The sequence below is a fragment of the Anolis carolinensis genome, chromosome 2 (genome assembly GCF_035594765.1).
Source record: "Anolis carolinensis isolate JA03-04 chromosome 2, rAnoCar3.1.pri, whole genome shotgun sequence".
Taxonomy (NCBI): Eukaryota; Metazoa; Chordata; class Lepidosauria; order Squamata; family Dactyloidae; genus Anolis; species Anolis carolinensis.
Window position 1 is genome coordinate 17,660,245 of NC_085842.1, and position 25,893 is coordinate 17,686,137.

General features: G+C 42.8%; 1 protein-coding gene and 1 non-coding gene across 2 annotated transcripts; both read left to right on the forward strand.

The window, feature by feature from the left end:
- LOC100559694 (uncharacterized) lies at window positions 1–14,225 on the forward strand. Its single transcript, XM_003228574.4, has 7 exons — window positions 1–122; window positions 1,018–1,169; window positions 2,953–3,021; window positions 7,774–7,897; window positions 8,836–9,140; window positions 10,564–12,014; window positions 13,136–14,225. The coding sequence occupies exons 2-7, from the start codon at window positions 1,023–1,025 to the stop codon at window positions 13,527–13,529; spliced, it is 2,490 nt and encodes an 829-aa protein (XP_003228622.1). The 5' UTR covers window positions 1–122; window positions 1,018–1,022; the 3' UTR covers window positions 13,530–14,225.
- Window positions 14,226–17,501: 3,276 nt separating this feature from the next.
- On the forward strand, window positions 17,502–25,459 carry LOC103281206 (uncharacterized). The gene is made up of 3 exons (XR_010003769.1): window positions 17,502–17,836; window positions 21,662–21,758; window positions 25,436–25,459. It is a non-coding gene; the product is annotated as an uncharacterized LOC103281206 (transcript).
- Window positions 25,460–25,893: the final 434 nt, after the last annotated feature.

Here is a 25,893-nt window from a genome sequence, read left to right on the forward strand (position 1 = left end):
CGGCAGGGGGCGCGCTCTGCCTGCTCGGCCAAGGCCATGGCTGGGCGCACGCGCAGTAGCTCTCCAACCTTCCTGGTTTGTTTTTTCCTTTTTGCAAGCGTGGAAAGGAAGACTCCTTGCAGGTAGGCGAAGCAATCTTGCAAACAGGTCTACTCATCAGTAACCCCCACTGAATTGCAGGTAGATTTGTGCTCCCCTGTCAATATCCAGGTCGAAGTCAGGATCATCCCCCCTCTCTCTTTCCCTCCATTCAAATAAAATAAAATAAAATATATTAAATTCCTGCATGCTCAACATCTGTCTCATAGGCTCTGATTGGGTCCCATATGCACCCATTGACTCATCTCTTATCTGTCAGTGTTTCCTTGTCTTTGCATTTCTCTGTTTGGCCACTTGTTTTGTTTTAGCTCCTTTTGAGGTTTTTTTTTATTTTCCTTTTCAAAATCATACATTATTTAAATGTGTGTGTATGTCTATATGTATATATGTGTGTAATACTCCAGACTGTTTGGTGATAGACATTTCTGGGAGTTGGAGCCCAAGACTGGAACTTTTCCCAACTCTAAAGTTTTATTATGGTCACCTTTTAAGTTTTATTATGGTAATATGTAAATTTTATATTTGTATCTGCATTTTTATATACTGTATTTTATTTATTGTAATTATCCGCGCTTGACCTCATGTAAGCCGCCCCCAGTCCCTTCATGTAGATGGAGGTGGGGTACAAAAATAAAATTATTATTGTTATTATTATTATTATTATTATTATTATTATTATTATTATTATTATCTGAGCAATGGGTTGGTGGCTGGAGAGAGAGAAAATGAATAATAATAAAAATAAAATTATTGTTATTATTATTATCTGAGCAATGGGCTGGTGGCTGGAGAGAGAGAAAACTAGTAATAATAATAATAATAACCTGATTATTATGGCCTGATTGAGTTTAACCTTATTGATATCTTCCAGCATCCAATGTATTGGATGGGTGTGTCTTTTATATCTCATCCAAACAGGTGGGATGGATACTTTCATCGTCGAATTCTGTTATAAAAATGTCACCGTCAAAGAGGACGGCAATAACTTCACTGCCAGCTGCAGGATTTGCCCAAATAAGACCATCTCGGGGAGCACACGCAGTTCCAGCAACTTTCTGAAACATGTTAAAGTAAGTCAACCTCACAATGTGTTGTCAAAGGCTTTCATGGCCAGAATCACAGGGTTGTTGTGTGTTTTCCGGGCTGTATGGCCATGTTCCAGAAGCATTCTCTCCTGACGTTTCGCCCACATCTCTGGCAGGCATCAGAGGATGCCTGCCGTACATGTGGGCGAAACGTCAGGAAAGAATGCTTCTGGAACGTGGCCATACAGCCCATACAACCCAGTGCTTGGTAACATGGTATTTTATTGTTCCATATTTTAAGCTAAGGATAGCATAGGTTGGTTCTGCTGTCCTGAATATCTTGTCAACCGGAAAGCGGGTTATGGTGAGCTCCCGCGCATCTAGCAGTTCGAAAACAGCAATGTAAGTAGATAAATAGGTACCGCATTGGCGGGGAGGTAAAAGGCGCCCCTAAAAAACATGCCAGCTCATTCGATCAGGAACAACAGGCTCCTCGGTGTGGAAAAATGAAACAACAGCACCTCTCCATGGCTGAGTCAAGCATAGTCTCCAGATGCCGGAGATGAAAAAGGAGGGAAGCCTGACCTCTGTTTATGTACTGTCTGTCTTTGTCAATTGTATAACAGCACTGAATGTTTGCCATCTATATACCTGTATTCTGCTCTAAGTCCCCCCGGAGAATAGAGCGGAATATAAATAAAGATTATTATTATTATTATTATTATTGACACAACTACATTGTATGACACAGCAAACAAGATAGATATGCTGAATTTCGTATCACAAAATCACAAGTCGAACACTTCCCAAGTGTTTAGGACTGTGTGATGTATTTTCGTATTATTATTATTATTATTATTATTATTATTATTATTATTATTATTATTATATTATGACACAGCAAACAAGATAGATATGCTGGATTTCATATCACAAAATCACAAGCCGAACACTTCCAAAGTGTCTAGGACTGTGTGATGTATTTTCGGATGATGCGTGCAGATCCCAGTAGGGTGGCTTTTTGCAGTTGGCAGATCGTGATTTTGTCAATGTCTATTGTTTCCAAATGCCGGCTGAGATCTTTTGAGATTTTGAGATCACTGCATCCAATGTGCCCATCACCACCGGGACCACCTGCACTGGTTTCTGCCAGAGTCTTTGAAGTTCAATCTTGAGGTCCTGATAGCGGCTGAGTTTTTCCTGTTGTTTTTCGTCAATGCGACTGTCACCTGGGATGGCGACATCAATGATCCAAACCTTTTTATTTTCCACAACTGTGATGTCTGGTGTGTTGTGTTCCAGAACTTTTGTCAGTCTGGTTTCGGAAGTCCCACAGTATCTTTGCATGCTCATTTTTCAATACTTTTGCAGGTTTGTGATCCCACCAGTTCTTTGCTGCTGGGAGGTGGTAGTTGAGGCATACGTTCCAATGGATCATTTGGGCCACATAGTTGTGCCTCTGTTTGTAGTCTGTCTGTGCGATTTTCTTACTGCAGCTGAGGATATGATCAATAGTTTCATCGGTTGTTATTATTATTATTATTATTATTATTATTATTATTATTATTATTATTGACTGTGCTGTGACACCTCTTTTTGAGGAGAAGTGGATAAGAAATATTGTTATTATTATTATTATTATTATTATTATTTGGGTGAAGATATTAATTTTTCTCCTCTTACATCAAGAACTATGTAGGGTTTACAAAGAAACTTATCCCAGACACGCAGCCATTGCTTTACATCCGCACTCATTATTTTAAATAATTAGATTCAGTGACACCCACTTTCTTGCTGTGATGTTTTACAGCTTCTTTTCCTTTTCTAGGTGCGACATCCCCTCCGATTCCAGGAGTACGAAAGGCAGAAGGATGCGACTTGGAAGAAGAAAAAGAGGGTATAATAGAAGGTTAAATACTAGAAGGAAATAGTTGTTTTAATTGTGTGGTGCAATGGGTTAAACCCTTGTGCTGGCTGGACTGCTGAACTAAAGATTGGGTTGCTGACCTGAAGGTGGCCGGTTCGAATCCGCGAGACACGATGAGCTCCCGTGTGTCAGCTATAGCTTGTATAGATTCACTGTTTTGCGGTTTTTAATAAACTCTAAAAACTATTATAAATCATAAAAAATTACAATTTACAGCCTAAGGAAGGGAGGAAGGAGAAGCCAAACGGAGAGAAAAGGAGCTCAAGCGGCAACGGGAGGAGAAGGAGGCGATTTATCAACACACAATTGGTTGATAAAGACTTAAAATAGTGTATAACTACTAAAATAATGTATAAATATTAAAATAAATATAGCGTCCCTACTTTGCAGATTTTCACTTATTGCAGGTGGTCCGCGATAAGTGAGGGAACACTGTATACACATATAAGGCAAACATTTATTGCCTTTTTACACAGTGAACAACAGTGACATACACCACACAAACAAAGGTAAAGGCTTTCTCCTTTCATCTCCAGTGTCTGGAGGTGATTTTCAACACCGACCCTGGGAAGGTGATCTTGTCCCATTTTTCCATGCTGAGGAGCCTGTTGTCCGTAGACATCCCCGATCGTGTTGCCGGCATGTCTGCATGGGGCACCCTTTTACCTTCCCACCGAGGCGGTACCTATTGATCTACTCGCATTGTATGCTTTCGAACTGCTAGGTTGGCAGAAGCTAGGGCTAACAGTCGGAAGCTCACCCCGACTCATGGCTTTGAACTGCCAACCCTCCGGTCAGCAGATTTCCTACAGCTAATGGTTTAACCCACTGCGCTACCATGACCCTAGTTGCCTTCTCAGTAAATGTCTTGCAACCAGGAAAGCACTGCAAATGGGTGTCAGACTACAACTCCCATCACCCTGTTTGTTTGCTGGCTTGAGGTGATGGGAGTTGCAGTTCAGGACCTTCAAGCTTGACCGCATTGTGCGAGGGACGCAGTTGTCTCAGGAGACTGTGGGATCCTCTTCACCGGAGATATTTAAACCAGCCTTGATCACGCTGCAGCAAAATTTTCTCTCTTTCTTGTCAGAGTATTTGCAGCGCAGCAGTAGTTGGATGGAATCAGTGGAACGCAGAACGAAGAGACACCCAGAGACGTTGGTAAAACTATATACAAAGTTTTACTGACTTCAGCAATAATCAAGACAAACAGACATGCAGACAATAGACGAACACAGGACTTGACTCTACACCTAGGCAGACAGAACTCGACTCAACTGACGCAATCAGCAATTCACAAACACTTGTGTCTGGACACTCCCTGGTTCCAGCCACACATCAAGGTCATCACAGCTTCTTAGCAATTAACTCTTTCCAGACTATAGTACACTCTGGATGATGCAATCAGTATGCAATACAGACAAGACACAAATTTCATTTAAACACTACCAATACACAAATCCCACATTAACATTTCTCATGCTCTAAACCAGGCACGTGCCTTTCCCACCTACTCCATCACCCTGTGTGCACCTTCCAAAGCTTTGCTTGTGTTTGTAACAGTATTTTAATCATTATTTAATTAATAATTAATTATTAAGGAGTGCTTTGCTAGTGCTTTTGGTGCACAAAGGCAGAAGGGAGTTGGACTAAATGGACCAAGCGGTCTCTTCCAACCCTCTTTATTATGAGGATTATCCAGAAAGTAGATTAAGTTTTGGAATTAAAAATGAACAAAGTATAGGAGAAAACATTTACCATATGCAGTTGAAAGCCACACCCAAATACCACATCTCATGTAGTTGCCATGCAAATCTAGGCATCTAACCAGACAGTCACTCCTTACCACAGCTGCTCATCGTCGCCAAAATGCTGCGTTGAGGATGCAAGCGGCAGAGTTTTGTGGGGAAGGAGTTGCCAAGCTCATTCATTGCTATGATAAGTGCCTAGATTTGAATGGCAACTACATGAGATGTGGTATTTGGGTGTGGCTTTCAATTGCATATGGTAAATGTTTTCTCCTATACTTTGTTCATTTTAAATTCCAAAACATAATCTACTTTCTGGATAACCCTCGTAATATTATTATTATTATTATCATCATCATTATCATTATTATTATCAACATAATATGTTGACAGATGGGTGGCCATCTGTCAGGGGTGCTTTGCTGGTGCTTTTGGTGGACAAAGGCAGAAGGGCGTTGGACTAGATGGCTCAAGGGGTCTCATCCAACCCTATTATTTTTGTTATGATTATGATTATTATTAGCATTGAGGCTGTACTTGTTCCCGTTCTTTTTTTTAACTTCAAAATAAGATACCGTATATACTCAAGTATAAGCTGACCCTAATATAAGCTGAGATACCTAATTTTACCATTAAAAAACTGGGAAAACTTATTGACTCGAGTATAAGCCGAGGGTGGGAAATGCAGCAGCTACTGGTAAATTTCAAAATAAAAATAGATACCAATAAAAGTACATTAATTGAGACACCAGCAAGTTAAGTATTTTGAATATTTACCGTATTTCAAAGAAAAACAGTAAAGTAGCTCTATAAGTGGAAAAGTAGGGTCAACAAAAACAATGTGGTATTAACAATAACTTAACAACAACAACAACAACAAAACTTCATTTGTACCCCGCCCTATCTCCCCATGAGGACTCAGGCCGGCTTCCAACATAGTAACAGGCAACATTCAATGCCTATATAACCAATGCGGAGCTAGATATAGATCTATAATTATATATACTTATTTTGCATATGCATTTTCCCCTGAAACATTTGCAAGTCCTCTCTATATATGTGCATTTCTCTCCTGCATCTATCTGAAAATCTCTATATGTGTGTGTGCGTGTATTTCCCCTGTAGTATTTCCAAACCCTATATATCTGTATTCATATATATCTAGCTAGACATCTCTCTCTATATATAGATAATTATATCTGCATAGGATTTGCAAAGACTTGCAAACATCTGAGGCAAAAAATCAGACTAGAGAGATGGGCCAAAACTAACAAAATGAAGTTCAACAGGGACAAATGCAAGATACTTCACTTCGGCAGAAAAAATGGAAATCAAAGATACAGAATGGGGGACGCCTGGCTTGACAGCAGTGTGTGCGAAAAAGACCTTGGAGTCCTTGTGGACAACAAGTTAAACATGAGCCAACAATGTGATGCGGCTGCTAAAAAAGCCAATGGGATTCTGGCCTGCATCAATAGGGGAATAGCGTCTAGATCCAGGGAAGTTATGCTCCCCCTCTATTCTGCCTTGGTCAGACCACACCTGGAATACTGTGTCCAATTTTGGGCACCACAGTTGAAGGGAGATGTTGACAAGCTGGAAAGCGTCCAGAGGAGGGCGACTAAAATGATTAAGGGTCTGGAGAACAAGCCCTATGAGGAGCGGCTTAAAGAGCTGGGCATGTTTAGCCTGCAGAAGAGAAGGCTGAGAGGAGACATGATAGCCATGTACAAATACGTGAAGGGAAGTCATAGGGAGGAGGGAGCAAGCTTGTTTTCTGCTGCCCTGCAGACTAGGACACGGAACAATGGCTTCAAACTACAGGAAAGGAGATTCCACCTGAACATCAGGAAGAACTTCCTCACTGTGAGAGCTGTTCGACAGTGGAACTCTCTCCCCGGGGCCGTGGTGGAGGCTCCTTCCTTGGAGGCTTTTAAGCAGAGGCTGGATGGCCATCTGTCGGGGGTGCTTTGAATGCGATTTCCTGCTTCTTAGCAGGGGGTTGGACTAGATGGCCCATGTGGTCTCTTCCAACTCTACTATTCTACTATTCTATGATATATAAAAATGTATACACATAGATACAGATATACAGGTACAGTCTCACTTATCCAAGCTAAACGGGCCGGCAGAATGTTGGATAAGTGAATATGTTGGATAATAAGGAGGGATTAAGGAAAAGCCTATTAAACATCAAATTAGGTCATGGTTTTACAAATTAAGCACCAAAACATCATGTTATACAACAAATTTGACAGAAAAAGCAGTTCAATACGCAGTAATGCTATGTAGTAATTACTGTATTTACGAATTTAGCACCAAAATATCACGATGTTTTGAAAACATTGACTACAAAAACGCGTTGGATAATCCAGAACGTTGGATAAGTGAGTGTTGGATAAGTGAGACTCTACTGTATATGGAAATCTCTAGATATCTATATGTATATAGGATTTGCAAACATATGAGGGGAAAATTCATATATAAAATATATAAAGAGAGATACAAATATGTAGGTAAACAGGGATTGCAAAGGCTTGCAAGGGGAAGTGCCTACATATCTGTAGCAGAGATTAACAAATATTTCAGGGGGAAATGCTTTTGTAAGATTAATGGGTATATTCTTCTTCCTGACTTGCAAGGGCTTATTTTCCTTTTCAAAACATTTCCAAAGCGAGGAAGGCTTTGGAAAAACAAACACACTGATAAGGGAGGAGAGAAATATATCATATATTGCAAGCAATAGCCTCCAGGCTCCGCTGCCCAGCTTGACCTTGACCACATTATAAGCCGAGGGAGGCTTTTTCAGCTGATAAAGAGGGCTTATCTTTGAGTATATACGGTATGTGTAGTGTGCATAGGAATTTTATGAACTGTAGTCCGGCCCTCCAATGGTCTGGGGGACCATGAACTGGCCCGCTGTTTAAAAAGTTTGGGGGGCCCTGCTCTAAACTACGGCCTTTTGTGTTTTTAGATCCTGGCTGAATTTGAGGAGGCGGCTGCGAGTTCCACGGAGACGGAGGCCTCGCCATCCGTTTCCAGAGATAGGCAGCTGCCTCTAGATGTCAAAAGGGAAGAGGACGAAGGAGACTTTCTGGGTAAGGTCTTTGTGGAAGTCCAAAACACCTGGAGGGCCCAAGTTTGCCCATGCCTGGTATTTATTGATTTACTTATTTATCACATTTATATCCCGCCCTTCTCACCCAAAGGGACTCAGGTGGTTTACAACAGTGGCAACCATTAGATGCCCATACAAACCAATATAAAACAACATATAAAACAGTTAAAACTATTAAAATACATTGTAAATTATTTTTTCAATAAATGTTTAATATACAGTTTACAAAACAATACAAAATTTACAATTAAACAAATTTCAGTTTTAATTCCTCGCTTTGTCACTGCTCAGTGATCTAACCATGTAAATATTAGATAATACCATACAGCAAATCCTGACTCTTTCAGATACCAAAACTTGTTTCTTCACCATTAAATCCTTTATATAAATGACATTTTCTTACAAAATATTCAGTTGAAATCACCATTGCACGGTTGTTGGCTTACTAATTTCTTGCTTTAGATGTAAGATAATGTGCGATCTTCAGACATGGACTATTTGATGTACAAGACTAGTGGAGTTGTGTTTAAGAGTAATCCTTTTTGGATGACAGCATTTGGCATCTTTCTTCTAAATTGTATTCGTATAAGAGCTGAGTAAATGGTGTTCCTCTGTTAAAGCTGTCTTAAAAGCAGATATTAATTCCAAGCACAATGTTCATTTTATATTGGGCCTTTGCTGTGAAATTTAAAGACTCTTGCTGTAACTATCCTTAAATGCTTTGGCATCTCTGTAGAAGGATTCTGCCATAGTTTCCCTCAAAGATCTTGTGCTTGCAGGGGGTAGAGCTCTTCAGATGCCACTTGGCTACTATTTGTGTTGCGTAAATAACATATCCCCATGAAAGCAATACAATAGTGAGAAGAATCAGCGTATATACGTTGAATAAAATGAATTGGCTCCTTTCTCTTGCTGAAGGTGGTGACATTGCCGAAACAAGTTCCAGCCTACTAGAGCCCGAGACCCCATTGGTAGTGCAGACCGCTGAGATGTCGCCAACAGTTACGTGGCACCCGGATGTGACATATGAGCAGGACTTGGAGCAACTGGCGATACCCACACCCATCATCCACCAAGTGCCCTGGTCGGGCTTTGAGAAGGCCTTCACCTTTGTGCGCCAGAAGGGGAAGAACGTCATCGTCCAGTGCAATTACTGCCTGCCGGCCATCAAGAACGTGAGCTCGGCCATCACCTCCGCTTCCAATGTGAAGAAGCACCTGGAGGTAAGTGCTCAGAAGGTTCCAGAAAAAAAAAGGTTTTGGAAAAGAGTGCTAGGGGGGGAGGGGGCAAGTTTAATAATAATAATAATAATAATAATAATAATAATAATAATAATAATAATAATAATGTTTATTTATACCCCTCCTCCATCTCCCCCAAAGGGGACTCGGGGCAGCTGACAGATAATACCAGATAAAAACAATAACAATATACAATACATGAATGAGCAAGAACATACACAAATTATAAAATTTAAACAGAAAAACAAGAAAACTCATGACCATTCATCACTCACTGCACCCTCGCAGTGATCTTGACTGGCTATATCTGCCTAGAAGATCTGGTGGCAGAGGACTCTTGCAAGTAAAACAAGCAGTTAAAGAAGAAGAACATGCCTTGGCAGAATATGTAAAGCAAAGTGAAGAACCTGCTTTGATTGAAGTCAAAAATCAGAAACTCCTCAAAGCACAGCAGACAAAAAATTAGTACAAGAAAACCACACTACAAACTAGAGCTGACAGCTGGCACAACAAAACATTGCATGGAAAGTTCCTTGACAAAATTGAAGGAAAAGCTGATAAGGAGAAGACCTGGCTCTGGCTCACAAATGGGACCCTGAAGAAGGAGACAGAAGGCCTGATCCTTGCAGCCCAGGAGCAAGCCATCAGAACAAAGGCAATGAAGGCCAAGATAGAAAAATCAGCTGATGACTCAAAGTGCAGACTGTGCAAGGAAACCGACGAAACCATGGATCATATCCTCAGCTGCTGTAAGAAAATCGCACAGACAGACTACAAACAGAGGCACAACCATGTGGCCCAAATGATTCATTGGAACTTATGCCTCCCAGCAGCAAAGAACTGGTGGGATCACAAACCTGCAAAAGTATTGGAAATGGGACTATCCAAGCAAATATCTTGGATAGTTAGGAGGGATTAAGAAAAATCCTATTAAACATCAAATTAGGTTATGATTTTACAAATTAAGCGCAAAAACATCATGTTATACAACAAATTTGACATAAAAGTAGTTCAATACGCAACAATGTTATGTTGTAATTACTGTATTTATAAATTTAGCACCAAAATATCATGATATATTGAAAACATTGACTACAAAAATGGCTTGGATTATCCAGAAGCTTGGATAAGTGAGGTTTGAATAAGTGAGACTCCACTGTATCTCAGTTTTGTGTGCTAATAATATCATAGGATTCAAGTTCCAGCATTGAGTCAGCCCTCAGAAATCCCTTAGTCTGGTATGAGTGTACTGTGTTAAACAGTATTAATAATGAATCATATCTTTGTTTTATTGTTTGCTTTATATTGGACTACTTTTTAATTTGTTTTTTTTTAATGTGATGTGCATTTCCAGTATTTTCACTAGGATTAATGGTTCCCCCACCCCATCCTCTTTCCTCCTCAGAGGGCACATCCTGATAAGCTGAGAGCAATTGAAATTGCAAGAAAAGCGAGGAAACGTGGCCATATTGAAAAGCCAGTGGATTACGATGATGATCCATCCCTCCTCAAAATGGCCAAGCAGGAGCAAGAGGCCATCCTCGAGAGAGCGGGATCCGGCAGAGAAACGGTCACGCAGAGAATCCTGGACCGGAAAATCATGGACTTCATTGTCGAGGAGACCTTGCCCATTCAGACAGTAGACAAGCCGACCTTCGTTGGGCTGATCCGCCTCGGCCTTCCCAAAGACCTGTCCGTCATGTGTGCCAAGACCTTGAGGGACCGGATCGAGAAGAGGGCGGCCGGCATGCAAGAGACCCTGGTGCACCGGATGGGAGCGGTAGCCTATGTAGCCATCACTGCCGACTGCTGGAGCGATGGCAAGAAGAGCTTTTTGGGAGTGACAGCCCACTGGATCTGCCCAATGACCCTGAGGCGCGAGTTCGGGGCGTTGGCTTGCAAGCGCCTCCACGGCTGGCCCACGTATGACATCCTGGCCCAAGCCCTGCACAACGTACATGTCCAGTACAGGATTCACAACAAAGTCGTTTCCGCAACCACGGACAGTGGCTCCAACTTCAACAAAGCTTTCCGGGTTTTCAGGCCCAAAGAGGCAGGAGATGCCACGGATGGCAATGCTGACGATGACGACGAAGATCAGGAGGAGGCTGATGTGGACTATGTGCCCATCTCTGAGATCTTAGATGCTGGAAATGTAGAGCAGGGAGAATCCGTTGATACAGATTTCGGGTTGCCACCTCACCAGCGATGTGCCAGCCACACCCTCAACCTGGTGGCCACCGAAGATATACAGGCCATCGTCTCAGGTTCTTCCCCGAATAGTCCTCTGGGCTCGTTCAGGAAACTCTTTTGTTCCTTGATGGGAAAATGCAGCAAGCTGTGGTCCAAGCAGAGCCAGTCAGCTCAGATTGCGGAGTATGTCCAGGAGCAGTGCGGGATGTACCTGAAGGTCCCAAGGAAGGCCAGGTGGAGCTCCACCTTTGAGGCCCTGAAGCAGCTCAACGAGCTCCTCTCCACCATGCCAGAGAAAGTAGACGCCATAATGGACCAATGCTCCTTGGCCAGGATCACGCCTGCGGAGAGTCTGGCAGTGCAGGAATACACGGAGATCATGAGCCCGCTGGCCCAGTCGCTAGACATCCTGCAGCGGGAGAATGGCATGTTCATGGGGTACCTGTTGCCAACGTTGTACAATCTTGACCGCAAGCTACAGGGCCTGGAGAACAAGCCCGTCAGGTACACCTACTGCCTCCAGCTTTTGCAGGGAGTGCGGAAAGCCCTAAGAAAGCGGTTTGCACCCATCTGGGAGGACAAGAAGCTTCTTCTGGCAGCGTGCCTGCACCCCCGCTTCAAGGTGGACTGGCTGGAATCAGCCCAAAGCACTCAGGCAAATAGGTAAGAACTTAACGAGAGACCTTGTGGATCAGATCGGTGGGTGCTTGTGGCATAACACCCTGTGTTGTCCACATAGCAGGGAGTTCAGTTGTCCCTGATCTATTTAAGAAAGTCATCTCTTGTTTCTTGCTCCAAGAAGCTGCAAATCAAGAGCATATTATTCCTATGAAATTGTCATTTCAGTGGCTCTTGGGAGGTGTATAGTACAGTTGGCTCATTCATGTCAGTATGGGCACTATCTTTCTCCAATGAAGACATACATTTGTGCATATCACTAACATAATAATAATAGGTAAAGTAAAGGTTTCCCCTGACGTTAAGTCCAGTCGTGACCAACTCTGGGGCTTGGTGCTCATCTCCATTTCTAAGCCGAAGAGATGGCATTGTCCATAGACATCTCCAAGGTCATGTGGCTGGCATGACTGCATGGAGCGCCGTTATCTTCCTGCTGGAAGTTCCGTTTTCCGAACCGCTAGGTTGGCAGGAGCTGGGGCTAACAGCGGGCGCTCATTCCGCTCCTGGGATTTGAACCTGGGACCTTTTAGTCCACAAGTTCAGCAGCTCAGCGCTTTAACACACTGTGCCACCAGGGCCCCCAATAATAATAATAATAATAATAAGTTTATTTATACCCCGCCTCCATCTCTCCAACATCAGGAGAGAAAGCTTCTGGAACATGGCCATACAGCCTGAAAAACCCACAGCAATCCATGAAAGCTTTCGACAGTACACATATCAAACCCTGTTCTTTAGCTCCACAGCCTAACATTCAAACCACTATGCTACATTGGTTCTAGTAGAGAGAGGGCGGGAATTCAGATGTGAAAATGTGGCTGGGCTGGTTTCCAAAAGGAAGCAAAAGAAGGCGATCTTCAAATTTGGGCATAGCCCTTAATTTCCTCTTCTAAGCAGAAACCAATCACTTATTTGTTGTCTGAACTTGTGAGAAGAGAGCATAGAGCTGGCATGAGCAAACCAGCCCTCCAGGTGTTTTGGACTTCAACTCCCACCATTCCTAACAGCCGGTAGGCTGTTAAGAATGGTGGGAGTTGAAGTCCAAAACACCTGGAGGGCCCAAGTTTGCCCATGCCTGTTCTAAGTTAACTTATCTCATCTCCTAGATACATGATGGAAGCCCTGCTGAAGGCTGAGATCAGGAGCACAGTCGGGAATGAAAGCAACACGTCTTCAGAGAAAGACCAAGAAGGAGACGATCTGGAAGATGACTTCTTTAATATCCAACCCCGGGGCAGGAAGTCCGCTGTAGACACGGCTGACGAGGAGGTCCTGAGATACTTGAAGTCCTCCAGCCGGGATGTGTCTTGCCTACACGCTTTCCCCCGGGTCATGCGGTGTTTTCTGCAGTACAACACGGGCTTGCCTTCGAGTGCTGCCTTGGAGCGCCTCTTCAGTGCGGACGGCAACGTCTTCACGGTCAAAAGGCATGCCTTGTCGGATGAGCTCTTTGAGCAGCTGGTTCTTCTGAGGCAGAACACAGCCGCTTCGGCATTTTAGCTTGCCTTCAAGTCTATGTTCAGGACTCAGTTCGAAAGGTTTTAAGAGAGAGAAAAGCAGCACATAAATGCAAAGAAGAAGAAGAAGAAGAAGAAGAAGAGGAGGAGGAGGAGGAAGAAGAAGGAGAAGGAGAAGGAGAAGGAGAAAAAGAGGAGGAGGAGGAGGAGGAAGTAATAGAGGAGGAGGAAGAAGAAGAAAAAGGAGGAGGAAGAGGAGGAGGAAGAGAAGGAGGAGGAAGAAGATGTAGAAGAAGAAGATGTAGAAGATGTGGAAGAAGAAGAAGAAGATGATGAAGAAGAAGAAGAGGAGGAGGAGGAAGATGTAGAAAAAGAAGATGTGGAAGAAGAAGAAGAAGAAGAAGATGATGATGATGATGATGAAGAAGAAGAGGAGGAGGAGGAAGAAAAAGAAGAAGAAAAAGAGGAGGAGGAGGAAGAAATGGAGGATGAGGAGGTGGTGGAAGAGGAGTAAGAGGAGGAAGAAGAGGAGGAGGAGGAGGAGGAAGAAGAAGAAGAATCAGAAGAAGAAGAAGAAGAAGAATATGAGGAAGAAAGTTGATAATATTTCTGAACATCTTTCTTGGGTCTTTTTGTCAGAGGGGGTGTTGGCATTTGGACACACTGTTTGCTGTTTGTTTATTGTGAGTTTTGTTATTTTTGTGAATAATTGCTAATTCTAAGAAACATTTTTGGTTTACTCTGTGTGTGTGCATTTTTTTTTAATATTCCTGTATTTTCTTCTGGGGCCCCTTTCAAACAGCTGTATTGAACTGGATTATATGGCAGTGTGGACTCAGATAACCCAATTCAAAGCAGATATTGGGGATTATCTGCCTTGATATTCCGGATTATATGGCTGTGTAATGAAAATATCTACAAGGGTTGAATGAAAAGTAATGCCTCCACCTTTGTGCATCGCTGGGTGAGTAAGTTTAAAGATGTTGAGGTGAGAACATCTGACTTGTGTGAAAAACAAAGTTGGACGTCCTGTGACAGCAACCACCGAGTTTCACAAGCAAAAGGTTGACAGATTGATTCAGGACGATCGTCGTATCACTCAGAGAGAAATTTTAAGCATAATCGGCATTTCACAAGAGCGTGTGGGTCACATTATTGCTTTGCTTGGTTATCGGAAGATCTATGCACGATGGGGACTGTGAGATGCCGTTTGCGGAAACAGAGTGTCGACTTCTTCCGTGACGGCTTCAGAAAACTTGTTCATCGTTGGCAGAAATGTATCCAATTGTCTGGTGATTATGTGGAAAAGTGAACAGTAGTAGTTAAAGAGCACAGTCTAAGGACTATTTCTGCGTTTGATTTATTAATATATTCCTATCCAAACCCAAGTAACGAAGGTGGAGGCATTACTATTCATTCAACTCTCATACAATCATCACAATGCCAGTATTATTATTGTTTAAATCAGGAGAAACAACACTACCTGAAAACCTGCCCAAAGCTCCTTACATTAAAAGAGACTGGCACCAGTTTAAAACCACTTCTTTCCATGGGATAAAATTGTTCTGCCCCGAACCCCATATGATACAAGAGACAATGATCCAGTTCAAAACCACTTTTTCCATGGGGATCATATTGTTCTGAACTAAACCCCATAGGATAGGATAGATAGTGTTCCAGGTTAAAACCATTTCTGTGGGATCATACTGTTCTGCATCAAGCTCCACAGTGGGTTCTCAACCTGTGGGTCCCCAGATGTTTTGGCCTTCAACTTCCAGAAATCCTAACAGCTGGTAAATTGGCTGGGATTTCTGGGAGTTGTAGGCCAAAACACCTGGGGACCCACAAGTTGAGAACCACTGGTCTAAAGCATCTCTCTGTTCTGAGAGTCTAATACAGTCTCTGTCTAGTCCAGTGATGGCCAACCTATGACACGCGTGTCAGCATTGACACGCCTAGCCATTTTTGCTGACACGCTGCCGCATGCAGATTGATTGGATGACTAATGTCTTTTGTGGCCAAATTTGGTGTGATTTGGTCCAGTGGTTTTGTTGTTTACTCCATGGGAATTGTGTGTGTGTGTGTGTGTGTGTGTGTGTGTGTGTGTATATATAAATTATAATTATATTATTACTATTATATTATTATTATATTATTCATTATTCATGACTACATTGAAACTACAATAGAGAGAAATCAGCATGGAAACTGCAAGAGGTACCATAGATTGTTGTACATGGAAATAATGGCAGTAAATAGTTTTTGATTTATTAAATACAGTTATATATTACAATTATATATTTTTGTTATTTAAACTATATATATTGTGAAATTATGGGGTTTTTTTCTCGAAGTGACACACCACCCAAGTCATGCTAGGTTTTTTGGTGAATTTTGACACACCTAGTGCAAAAGGTTGCCCATCATTGGTCTAGTCTGAAAGTCCAATGGGCTGAAAGATACTGTTTCTACCGAAGTCTCTACATTGAAAGTCGAATGGCTTCTTCCTTTCTTAAATGGAGTCTGAGTCCTGAATAGTCCCAGTTCTGATCACATGGCCCCTCCCACAACAGTTCTGAAGCCCCTCCCACAACAGAGAGTTAAGGAAAACTGCATACCAATACACACAGATACAATACAGTAAGTAATATGAATTATATACATAACAACCAGTATAGGAAGCCTGCAGAAGTTTGTTATTTCCAACACTTTACTTAGGCGATCCCTCGTAGTTCGAGGATGATGGTCTTCCATTTCTTGGAAAACGCCTGTGTGTGATTTTTTTTAATGTGTGGAGGTTGGTGCATTGCCGGTCAACACACAATCTTCACAGACTAAGGTCACAGCAGTCGTGTTATTAACACGACGAGAGTGGCTTCTCACTCTGTTGCAGCCTTCTTCCACCTTCACAGCCGTTGTAACATGTACCATGTTATTCTCCGCCTGCTCTGCCGTTGAGGTCTTTGGGTCCTATTTCCAACAGATGCCAAGGCTTTTTGGTTCTCCCTGTGAACTTATTGGAACTTGAAGCTGGCCATTGTGGGGAACTAGGCAGCCCATTGGCCCAATCCACCTTGAATGTTCTTATGGACAGAGAGAATGACCAATGAGAGGACTGTGCTGAGACAGAGGCGGGACCAAGTGACCATTGCCTCATCCATACTGATGGAATGGGTTCCTTCCTTGTGCTATACCAGTTGTGCCAACTTGGGCCCTCCAGGTGTTTTGGACTTCAACTCCCACAATTCCTAACAGCCGTTGAAGACTAAAACACCTAGAGGGCCCAAGTTGGCCCATGCCGGTTCTAGAGATTCCTAGAGAAAACATTGTAAATCAAATCCACGAATAATCAAATGTTTTCTGTCTTATCTTTTTCCTTACTTACACAGTAATTTGTCGGACCTGCCTAGATCATGCTAGATTGTTCCTGGGTTTTCTGCAGTGTAGACTTCCATGTTTGCAAGTTTACCCAAGGACCAAATGGGAAAGGAAGACCTTATCTAGACCATATGGAAAGTAAGGGATCTGGGGACATGAGGAAAGTCTCTCACAGACTAACCAGCATCAAAACAGCAGGACCCTGAAGCAATGCCCACTGGAAGAATTGTAGGCTCTCTCAGGAGAGCTATTCTGTCTCGGGTGAAGGAGGAACCCAAGGAGGGATTGTCCCACTGTTGGGAAACCCAATGGCAGGATTTGGTGAGGACAGTGAAGTCTCCCCATTCACAGTTTCTGGAGGAGCCCAGCCTATGGGATAATGCTATCGCCTTCCTGGTCTCCTTTGAGCAAGTAGCTCAAGTTTGTTGGTGGCCCAAGGAAGAGTGGGTGACCTGGCTCTCTGCGGAGAAGCCGAGCTGGCCTTTAGCAGCTCGGGACCTCATGACACTAGATCAGTGGTTCTCAACCTGTGGGTCCCCAGGTGTTTTGGCCTACAACTCCCAGAATTCCCAGCCAGTTGACCAGCTGTTGGGATTTCTGGGAGTTGAAGGCCAAAACTTCTGGAAACCCACAGGTTGAGAACCACTGCACTAAAGCTTGGATCCACTTTAAATCTACTTTAGGGAGGTCCAGGGCCTCACCAAACTACAGACCCCAGAAGACTGCAAATGAACCCTCAGCTGATTCAAGTTCCTTCTGCTTTCCTGTCCAAGGTGTAACTACACCTCCCAGCAATCCTTGCAAGCTGTAGAGAGATGGCCAGCAGCTGGTCTCCCTGAAGCAAAGAGAACTTAGTGAGGGCTAGGAAACTAATGGAAGCCAGGACTTCATTTCAAAACTGAAGTGATGCAAAGAAGACAAGAGTCTGGAAGAGAGATCCAACTTGGAAATGTCTCCTCTTCCATGGCCATTGTAAGTTAATTCATTGACTCTTCTTTGGTGTGCCTGTTTTATCCACTTTGCCTCTCCTTGGTTTCTGGGGAGCTTTTGGAAGAGTTTGCTCCTCTAAAGCAAGTGAAGAAAATCCCTGGTTAGAGGGGAAGCAGCCAGGAGTAACTCTAATCACAAGCCAAGTAAAGGTAAGATTAACAACAACTTTATATAACACTCTATCTCCAATAAGGACTCAGAGTGGTTTACACATCATAAAAACATTCAATACATATACAGGGCAAGAATGATGTTTCCCAGCCAAGTCATCCTCTTGAATGGGAAGCGTATGTGACCTATACTGGTTACCATACATCCCCTAAATGGGGCTGCTGTTTTCAGGAATGATGATGGAAGGGATGAAGACATTGGGCGCCTCTATACTGTAACATTAAGGAGCCCCCGGTAGTGCAGTGTGTTAAAGCGCTGAGCTGCTGAACTTGCAAATTGAAAGGTCGCAGGTTCGAATCCAGGAAGCGGAGTGAGCGCCTGCTGTTAGCCCCAGCTTCTGCCAACCTAGCAGTTCGAAAACATGCCAATGTGAGTAGATCAATAGATACCGCTCCGGTGGGAAGGTAACGGTGCTCCAGCCAGTCATGCTGGCCACATGACCTTGGAGGTGTCTACGGACGACGCCAGCTCTTTGGATTAGAAATGGAGATGAGCACCAATCCCCAGAGTCGGACACGACTGGATTTCACATCAGGGGAAACCTTTACCTTTTACCTATACTGTAACATTAATGCACTTTGACACCACTTTCCCTGCCATGGCTCATTGCTGTGGCACCACAGGAGATGTAGTTGTACCAAGCCCTTCATCCTCTCTGCTAAAGGATGTTGCTGCTTCAACAAATTGTAGCTCCCAGGATCCCATTGCATTGAGCCATTTCCCAACTGCTTCTTTAAAAAAATGTCCCTGTTTCTCTCTCCATCTCTCTCTCCCACTTTGTCCATAGGTTATTTCAATTGCTGCAAATGGCATTCAAAGTTCAAAAGTAGTTGGCACACAGGGTTGTTGTGTGTTCCGGGCTGTATGGCCATGTTCTAGAAGTATTCTCTCCTGACGTTTCGCCCACATGTAGGGCAGACATCCTCGGAGGTTGTGACAACCTCTGAGGATGCCTGCCATAGATGTGGGTGAAACGTCAGGAGAGAATACTTCTGGAACATGGCCATACAGCCCGGAAAACACACAACAACCCTGTGATTCCTGCCATGAAAGCCTTCGACAACACAGTTAGCACACAGTCAGTTAACCCAAATAGGGGGGAAAAGGAGGGGATTGTATCTTTCTCTTTCTAGAAGTCTGAAACAGACACAGACTGCAGCAGCTGATCCTTGCTTGCTCTTCCCCATTAAGAACTTTTTGATATCTTACCAAACTCAAATGTTGCTTGGCCTCATATTTATTTATTTATTTATTTATTTATTTACAGTATTTATATTCCGCCCTTCTCACCCCGAAGGGGACTCAGGGCGGATTACAATGAACACATATATGGCAAACATTCAATGCCAACAGACAAACAACATACATTAGACAGACTCAGAGGCATTTTTAACATTTTTCCAGCTTCACGATTCTGGCCACAGGGGGAGCTGTTGCTTCACCGTCCAGTAGTGGCTGTACTTCCTCATTCCTTTCCTCGTGTTTTGCTGGCAGTTTTATGGTGTTGTAAATTAGCCTCCCGCATAAAGCGTCCCTAAATTTCCCTAATTGACAGGTGCAACTGTCTTTCGGGGCTGCATAGGTCAACAGCAAGCCGGGGCTATTAATGGTCGGAGGCTTAACCCGACCCGGGCTTCGAACTCATGACCTCTCGGTCAGTAGTGATTTATAGCAGCTGGTTACTAGCCAGCTGCGCCACAGCCCGGCCCCTAATATGTTTAGGTTTTCACCCATAATATTTTGGAGGGTATGTAGCTGAGTGGGGCTGTGGTGGCGCAGCGGGTGAAACCGCTAAGCTGCAGAACTTGCGGACCGGAAGGTTGGCGGTTTGAATCTGCAGACAGGGTGAGCTCCCATTATTAGCCTCAGTTGCAGGGCCGGCCGTACACAATTTTCAAGTGTAAGCAAACCGTATTTTGCCACCCCTCCCCCCAATGCAGTGAGAATGAAAGAAGAGAGCCATGGAGATTTCCCCAAAGTCATGGGGCCATGGAGTTTCCTCCCTCTGGCAAAGGCCAGGCCTAGGGAAACCCGGAGCGCGTTGTTATTTCTTAGAACTTTTGTTTGCTCGCCTCTCTCTCTCTCTCTCTCTCTCTGTCTCTCTTTCTCTCTGGGCACTGAACCGGATGCCCCTATAGCGCCCCCAGGGGATTGGCGCCTTCCGCATTTGCGTACTTTGCTTACCGGTTCAGCCGCCCCTACTCAGTTGTTAGCCCCAGCTTCTACCAACCTAGCAGTTCGAAGACATGCAAATGTGAGTAGATCAATAGGTACCGCTTCAGCAGGAAGGTAACAGCGCTCCATGAAATCATGCCAGCCACATGATCAGGAGGCATCTATGGACAATGCTGGCTCTTCAGCTTAGAAATGGAGATGAGCACCATACCCTAGAGTTGTACTCAACTAGACTTAATATCAAGGGGAAATCTTTACCTTTACCTTATGTAGCTGAGTTTATGTCTGAAAGGCAGCAGATCCTATCTAATCTTGGAAACTAAGCAAATACTATTGTAGCCTGCATGAATGGAAACATAGTTGTGGTGTGGTAGTTTCCAACATAGTTTCCAAGTTGTGGGAAGTAATGATCCCACTATATTTGGCCCTTCTAAGGCCCCAAATGGAGTTGTGCCATCAGTTATGGACTCCTTATTTCAGGGAGGATATTGACTATACTGGAGATATTGGGGCCAGGTTTTCGGTCTCATCCTATTGGACTCTTTCCCTTCGGATCCTGTTTCTCTGCCTTGAAAGGCGGAAGCTCCTTTCCTGGAGGCTTTTGAACAGAAGCTGAATGGCCATCTGTCAGGGATAATAATGATAATAATAATATACTGCCTGGTGGCACAGTGTGTTAAAGCGCTGGGCTGTTGAACTTGCATACTGAAAGGTCGCAGGTTCGAATCCGGGGAGCGGAGTGTGTGCCTGCTGTTAGCCCCAGCTTCTGCCAACCTAGCAGTTCGAAAACATGCAAACGTGAGTAGATCAATAGGTACTGCTCCAGTGGGAAGGTAACGGCACTCCATGCAGTCATGCCGGCCACATGACCTTGGAGGTGTCTACGGGCAACACCAGCTCTTCGGCTTAAAAATGGAGATGAGCACCAACCCCCAGGGTTGGGCACGACTGGATTTAATGTCAGGGGAAAACCTAAACCTTATTTATATTCCGCTTTATCTTCCCGAGGAGACTCAGGGTGGATTACAGAACACAAATACAGCAATTATTATATAATTAACAAGGGCAGACAATACACAGAGAGAGGTAAAGGCATTTCCCATCTTATTTCTGGCCATGGGGGGAGGGTGTTGTTGCTCCATTGTCCTTAGACGTCTTCCTGATTGATGTCCTTAAGGGTGCCTTTATTACCTCCCTGTTAAAAGCAGTACCTATTTATCTACTTGCATTTCTGCTTTCGATCTGCTGGGTGGGCAGGGAGCTGGGGCTAACGGCGGGTGCTCACCCCAACCCAAGTTTTAACTGCCGATTTTTCAATCAGCAGGATTTTTCTCCAGCTAGCGGTTTAGCTGGCCTTGCTAAGCCCGGCTCCAGGGATACTTTGATGGGGTTTGGACTAGATGGCCTTTAGAGATCCCTTCCAACTCTATTATTCTAAGACATATCTGTCTGTTATTGCAGTATGAACAGAAGATGGATGAGGTTGCGCTGGATCTTACCTGTCCTTCCAGAAAAATCCAGCATGAAAATGAGGAAAACAAGGATGCTGCTGTTTCACGTAAGGATATATATATAAGAATAATATTAGGAATTTATTTCTGCCTCCTGCTTTTAACTGGCTGTGTCAGATGGCTCTTTTAATGGAACTACCATATATACTCGAGTATAAGCCAACCCGAATATAACCTGAGGCACCTAATTTTACCACAAAAAAACTGGGAAAACATTGACTCAAGTTTAAGCCGAGGGTGATAAATTTCAGAAATAAAACTAGATACCAATAAAATTACATTAATTGAGGCATCAGTAGGTTAAATGTTTTTGAATATTTACATAAAGCTCAAATTTAAGATAAGACTGCCCGACTCTGATTAAATCATTATTCTCATCTTCTTCAATGTAAATGTGCTTATGTATCCTTTTAATAAAAGTTGAGTAAAATAACACATGTAATAATAAACAGAGTAAAATAATAAATGTAATACTAATAATAAGATCACAGTGAAATAATAAATGTATTAATAATAATAAAAAATAGAGTAAAATAAATGTAATACAGTAGAGTCTCACTTATCCAACATTCACTTATCCAATGTTCTGGATTATCCAACACATTTTTGTAGTCAATGCTTTCAATACATTGTGATGTTTTGGTGCTAAATTCGTAAATATAGTAATTACTACATAGCATTCCTGTTTATTGAACTACTTTTTCTGTCAAATTTGTTGTATAACATGATGTTTTGGTGCTTAATTTGTAAAATCATAATCTAATTTGATTTTAAATAGGCTTCTCCTTAATCTTTCCTTATTATCCAACATATTTGCTCATCCAACGTTCTGCTGGCCTGTTTATGTTGGATAAGTGAGACTCTACTGTAATAATAATAATAATAATAATAATAATAATAATAATAATAATATCAGAGTGAAATAATAAATGTATTAATAATAATAATAATAATAATAATAATAATAATAATAATAATAATAATAGAGTAAAATAAATGTAATAGTAGCAAGAATAATAGAGAAAAATAATAAATGTAATAATACAGTAGAGTCTCACTTATCCAACATAAACGGGCCGGCAGAATGTTGGATAAGCGAATATGTTGGATAATAAGGAGGAATTAAGGAAAAGCCTATTAAACATCAAATTAGGTTATGAGTTTACAAATTAAGCACCAAAACATCATGTTATACAACAAATTTGACAGAAAAAGTAGTTCAATATGCAGTAATGCTACGTAGTAATTACTTTATTTACGAATTTCGCAGCAAAATATCACGATGTATTGAAAACATTGACTACAAAAATGTGTTGGATAATCCAGAACGTTGGATAAGCAAGTGTTGGATAAGTGAGACTCGACTGTACCAATAAGAATAGAGAAAAATAATAAATGTACCATATATTCTCGAGTATAAGCTGACCCAAATATAAGCCAACCAGGACCCTCACCCGAGTATAAGCCGAGGGGGGCTTTTTCAGTCTTAAAAAAAGGGCTGAAAAACTAGGCTTATACTCGAGTATATACAGTACTTTGATTTTATCTTCATTATTATGCATTAAATACTTTTCAGCTGTTTTAAATTAACGTTTTCCTAAACAGATTGCTTATTTAAGTGTTGTTGTTTTGCAAAAGGTTTTTCAACTGACAGTTGTTTTAGCTAGCTGCCTGCATTCCCCATGTCAAGAGAAAGGCGGGAGAATGATAAAGGAATTAAATCACAAATCAATACATTTAGCAATATTTTGTATTGATGTTGATTACAAACTGTCTTTAGGCTCATATTGGGAGAAATGGGAGATAGATAGATAGAATTAAATATCCCCCACTACAAAATTCCAAATTTACTTTCTGAGTAAAAGGCATGGTACTGTTCCATCATCCAGGCAGAGGCCACAAAGGGGCGCTAGAGAGAGAAGGAGCAAAATCCAAAACGATCTTAACAGACTAGAGAGATGGGCCGAAACTAACAAAATGAACTTAAACAGGGACAAATGCAAAATACTCACTTCGTCAGAAAAAATGGAATGCAAAGATACAGAATGGGGGACACCTGGCTCCACAGCAGTACGTGTGTAAAAGATCTTGGAGTCCTCGTGGGGAGGAAGGTGAACACAAGCCAACAATGTCGTGTGGCAGCAAAGAAAGCCAATAGGATTTTGACTTGCATCAATAGAAGTCTAGTGCCTAGATCCAAGGAAGTGATGAAACCCCTCTATTCTGCCTTGGTCAGACCACACCTGGAATATTGTGTCCAATTCTGGGCACCACAGTGGAAGGGAGATGTTGACAAGCTGGAAAGTGTCCAGAAGAGGGAGACTGAAAGGATCAAGGGTCTGGAGAACAAACCCTATGAGGAGCGGCTTAAAGAGCTGGGCATGTTTAGCCTGCAGAAAAGAAGGCTGAGAGGAGGCATGATAGCATGTACAAATATGTGAGAGGAAGTCATAGGAAAGAGGGAGCAAGCTTGTTTTCTGCTGCCCTGCAGACTAAGATGCAGAACAACAGCTTCAAGCTACAAGAAAAGAGATTCCACCTGGACATCAGAAAGAACTTCCTCACTGTGAGAGCTGTTCAGCAGCGGAACTCTCTGCCCCGGAGTTCTTCATTAATTACTTTTGCTATCTTAGCAACACTCTGTTGGAGACTGGCCCGGAGGGGAAGTAAAGGAGAGAATTCCAAGAGAGCAATAAAACAAGCCTTTTATTGTTATCACAGCTAATGATAAGGCAAACAGCCATACACACCCCAAAGGGCTGTATCATGGAAATGGTCGTCGCCAAAGCATGTTGTAGAAAACAAAGAATGTATACCTTTGGCTTATCTAAAATTGACCAATGGCTGAGGGTCTTCCTCACCTTCCACACCCACTTGGCATAAGTAATCCCTGTGACCTCACTTGTTGATTTCAAGCTAACTTTTGGTCTTGGAACTTCCTGGAGAAAGGCACCAGCCCCCAAGAAGGGAGGGGCATATGCACAGGCAAAGCCACATAGGCAAAAGTTTACTATTTTCTGGCTTATAGTCGCTTCAACTCTGTTTTTGTGTGTGTCAGGAGTGACTTGAGAAATTGCGAGTTGCTTCTAGTGTGAGAGAATTGGCCGTCTGCAAGGATGTTGCCCAGAGGACGCCCAGATGTTTTGATGTTTTTAGCATCCTTGTGGGAAGCTTCTCTCATGTCCCCACATGGAGCTAGAGCTGACAGAGGGAGCTCATCCACACTTACCCCAGATTGGTTTCAAACCAGCAACCTTCAGGTCAGCAACCCAACCTTCAAGTCTTCAGTCCTGCCGGCACAAGGCTTTAACTCACAGTGCCACCAAAGGGCTCCACTGATTGAGCACAGACCTTCATACTTATTTATAGTTGTGCTGTGGGACCTAGAAAATGCCTAGAGATGTCATATTTTGTAATAAATAAATAAACGAATCTGCAGGTGCTGGTCCCATGGATATGGAGGGTGGCACTATTGTTCAATGTATTGTTGAAGGTTTTCATGGCTGGAATCACTGCATTGCTGTGAATCTTTCAGGCTGTATGGCCATGTTCCAGAAGCTTTCTTTCCTGACGTTTCACCCATATCTGTGGCAGGTATTAACCTCACAACCTCTGAGGATGCTTGCCACAGATGTGGCCGAAACGGCAGGAAAGAAAGCTTCTGGAACATGGCCATACAGCCTGAAAGACTCACAGCAACCCGGCACTATTGTTGTTTCTCTAGTTTCTCCAACAGACAAAGCAGGGGTGGCTCCAGATAATAACGAGATGGCAATACAAACCACTGTCCTTGCTAAGAGGAAATGGGAGCCCAGTAATGTTTTTGCAAAAAGCTGGGAGCGCTTCAAGACCTTCAGGAGGACTGAGCACCAGCAGGAAGTTCAGCCAGTGGATGAAGCCAATGGACCTGTTCTTTGTGGAGGAAATGGCAACATCCCCAGTGAAGCTGGAGTCCCGGCAGGTAAGGGAGACACTGTTCTGCATTAAGAGGAGGAAACTTCGGGCAGAAAAATGGGGCTAGTTCAGACCGTGCAATTATAGCACTATGGTCCCATTTTAACAGCTATGTCTACAAGCTATAGATCCCTTGGATTAGAAGTTTAGTGCGGGTAGTTCTATTGCACCACTGGATTACAAATGTTAGAATTCCATAGGATGTTGCCATGGCAGCTAAAATGGAAT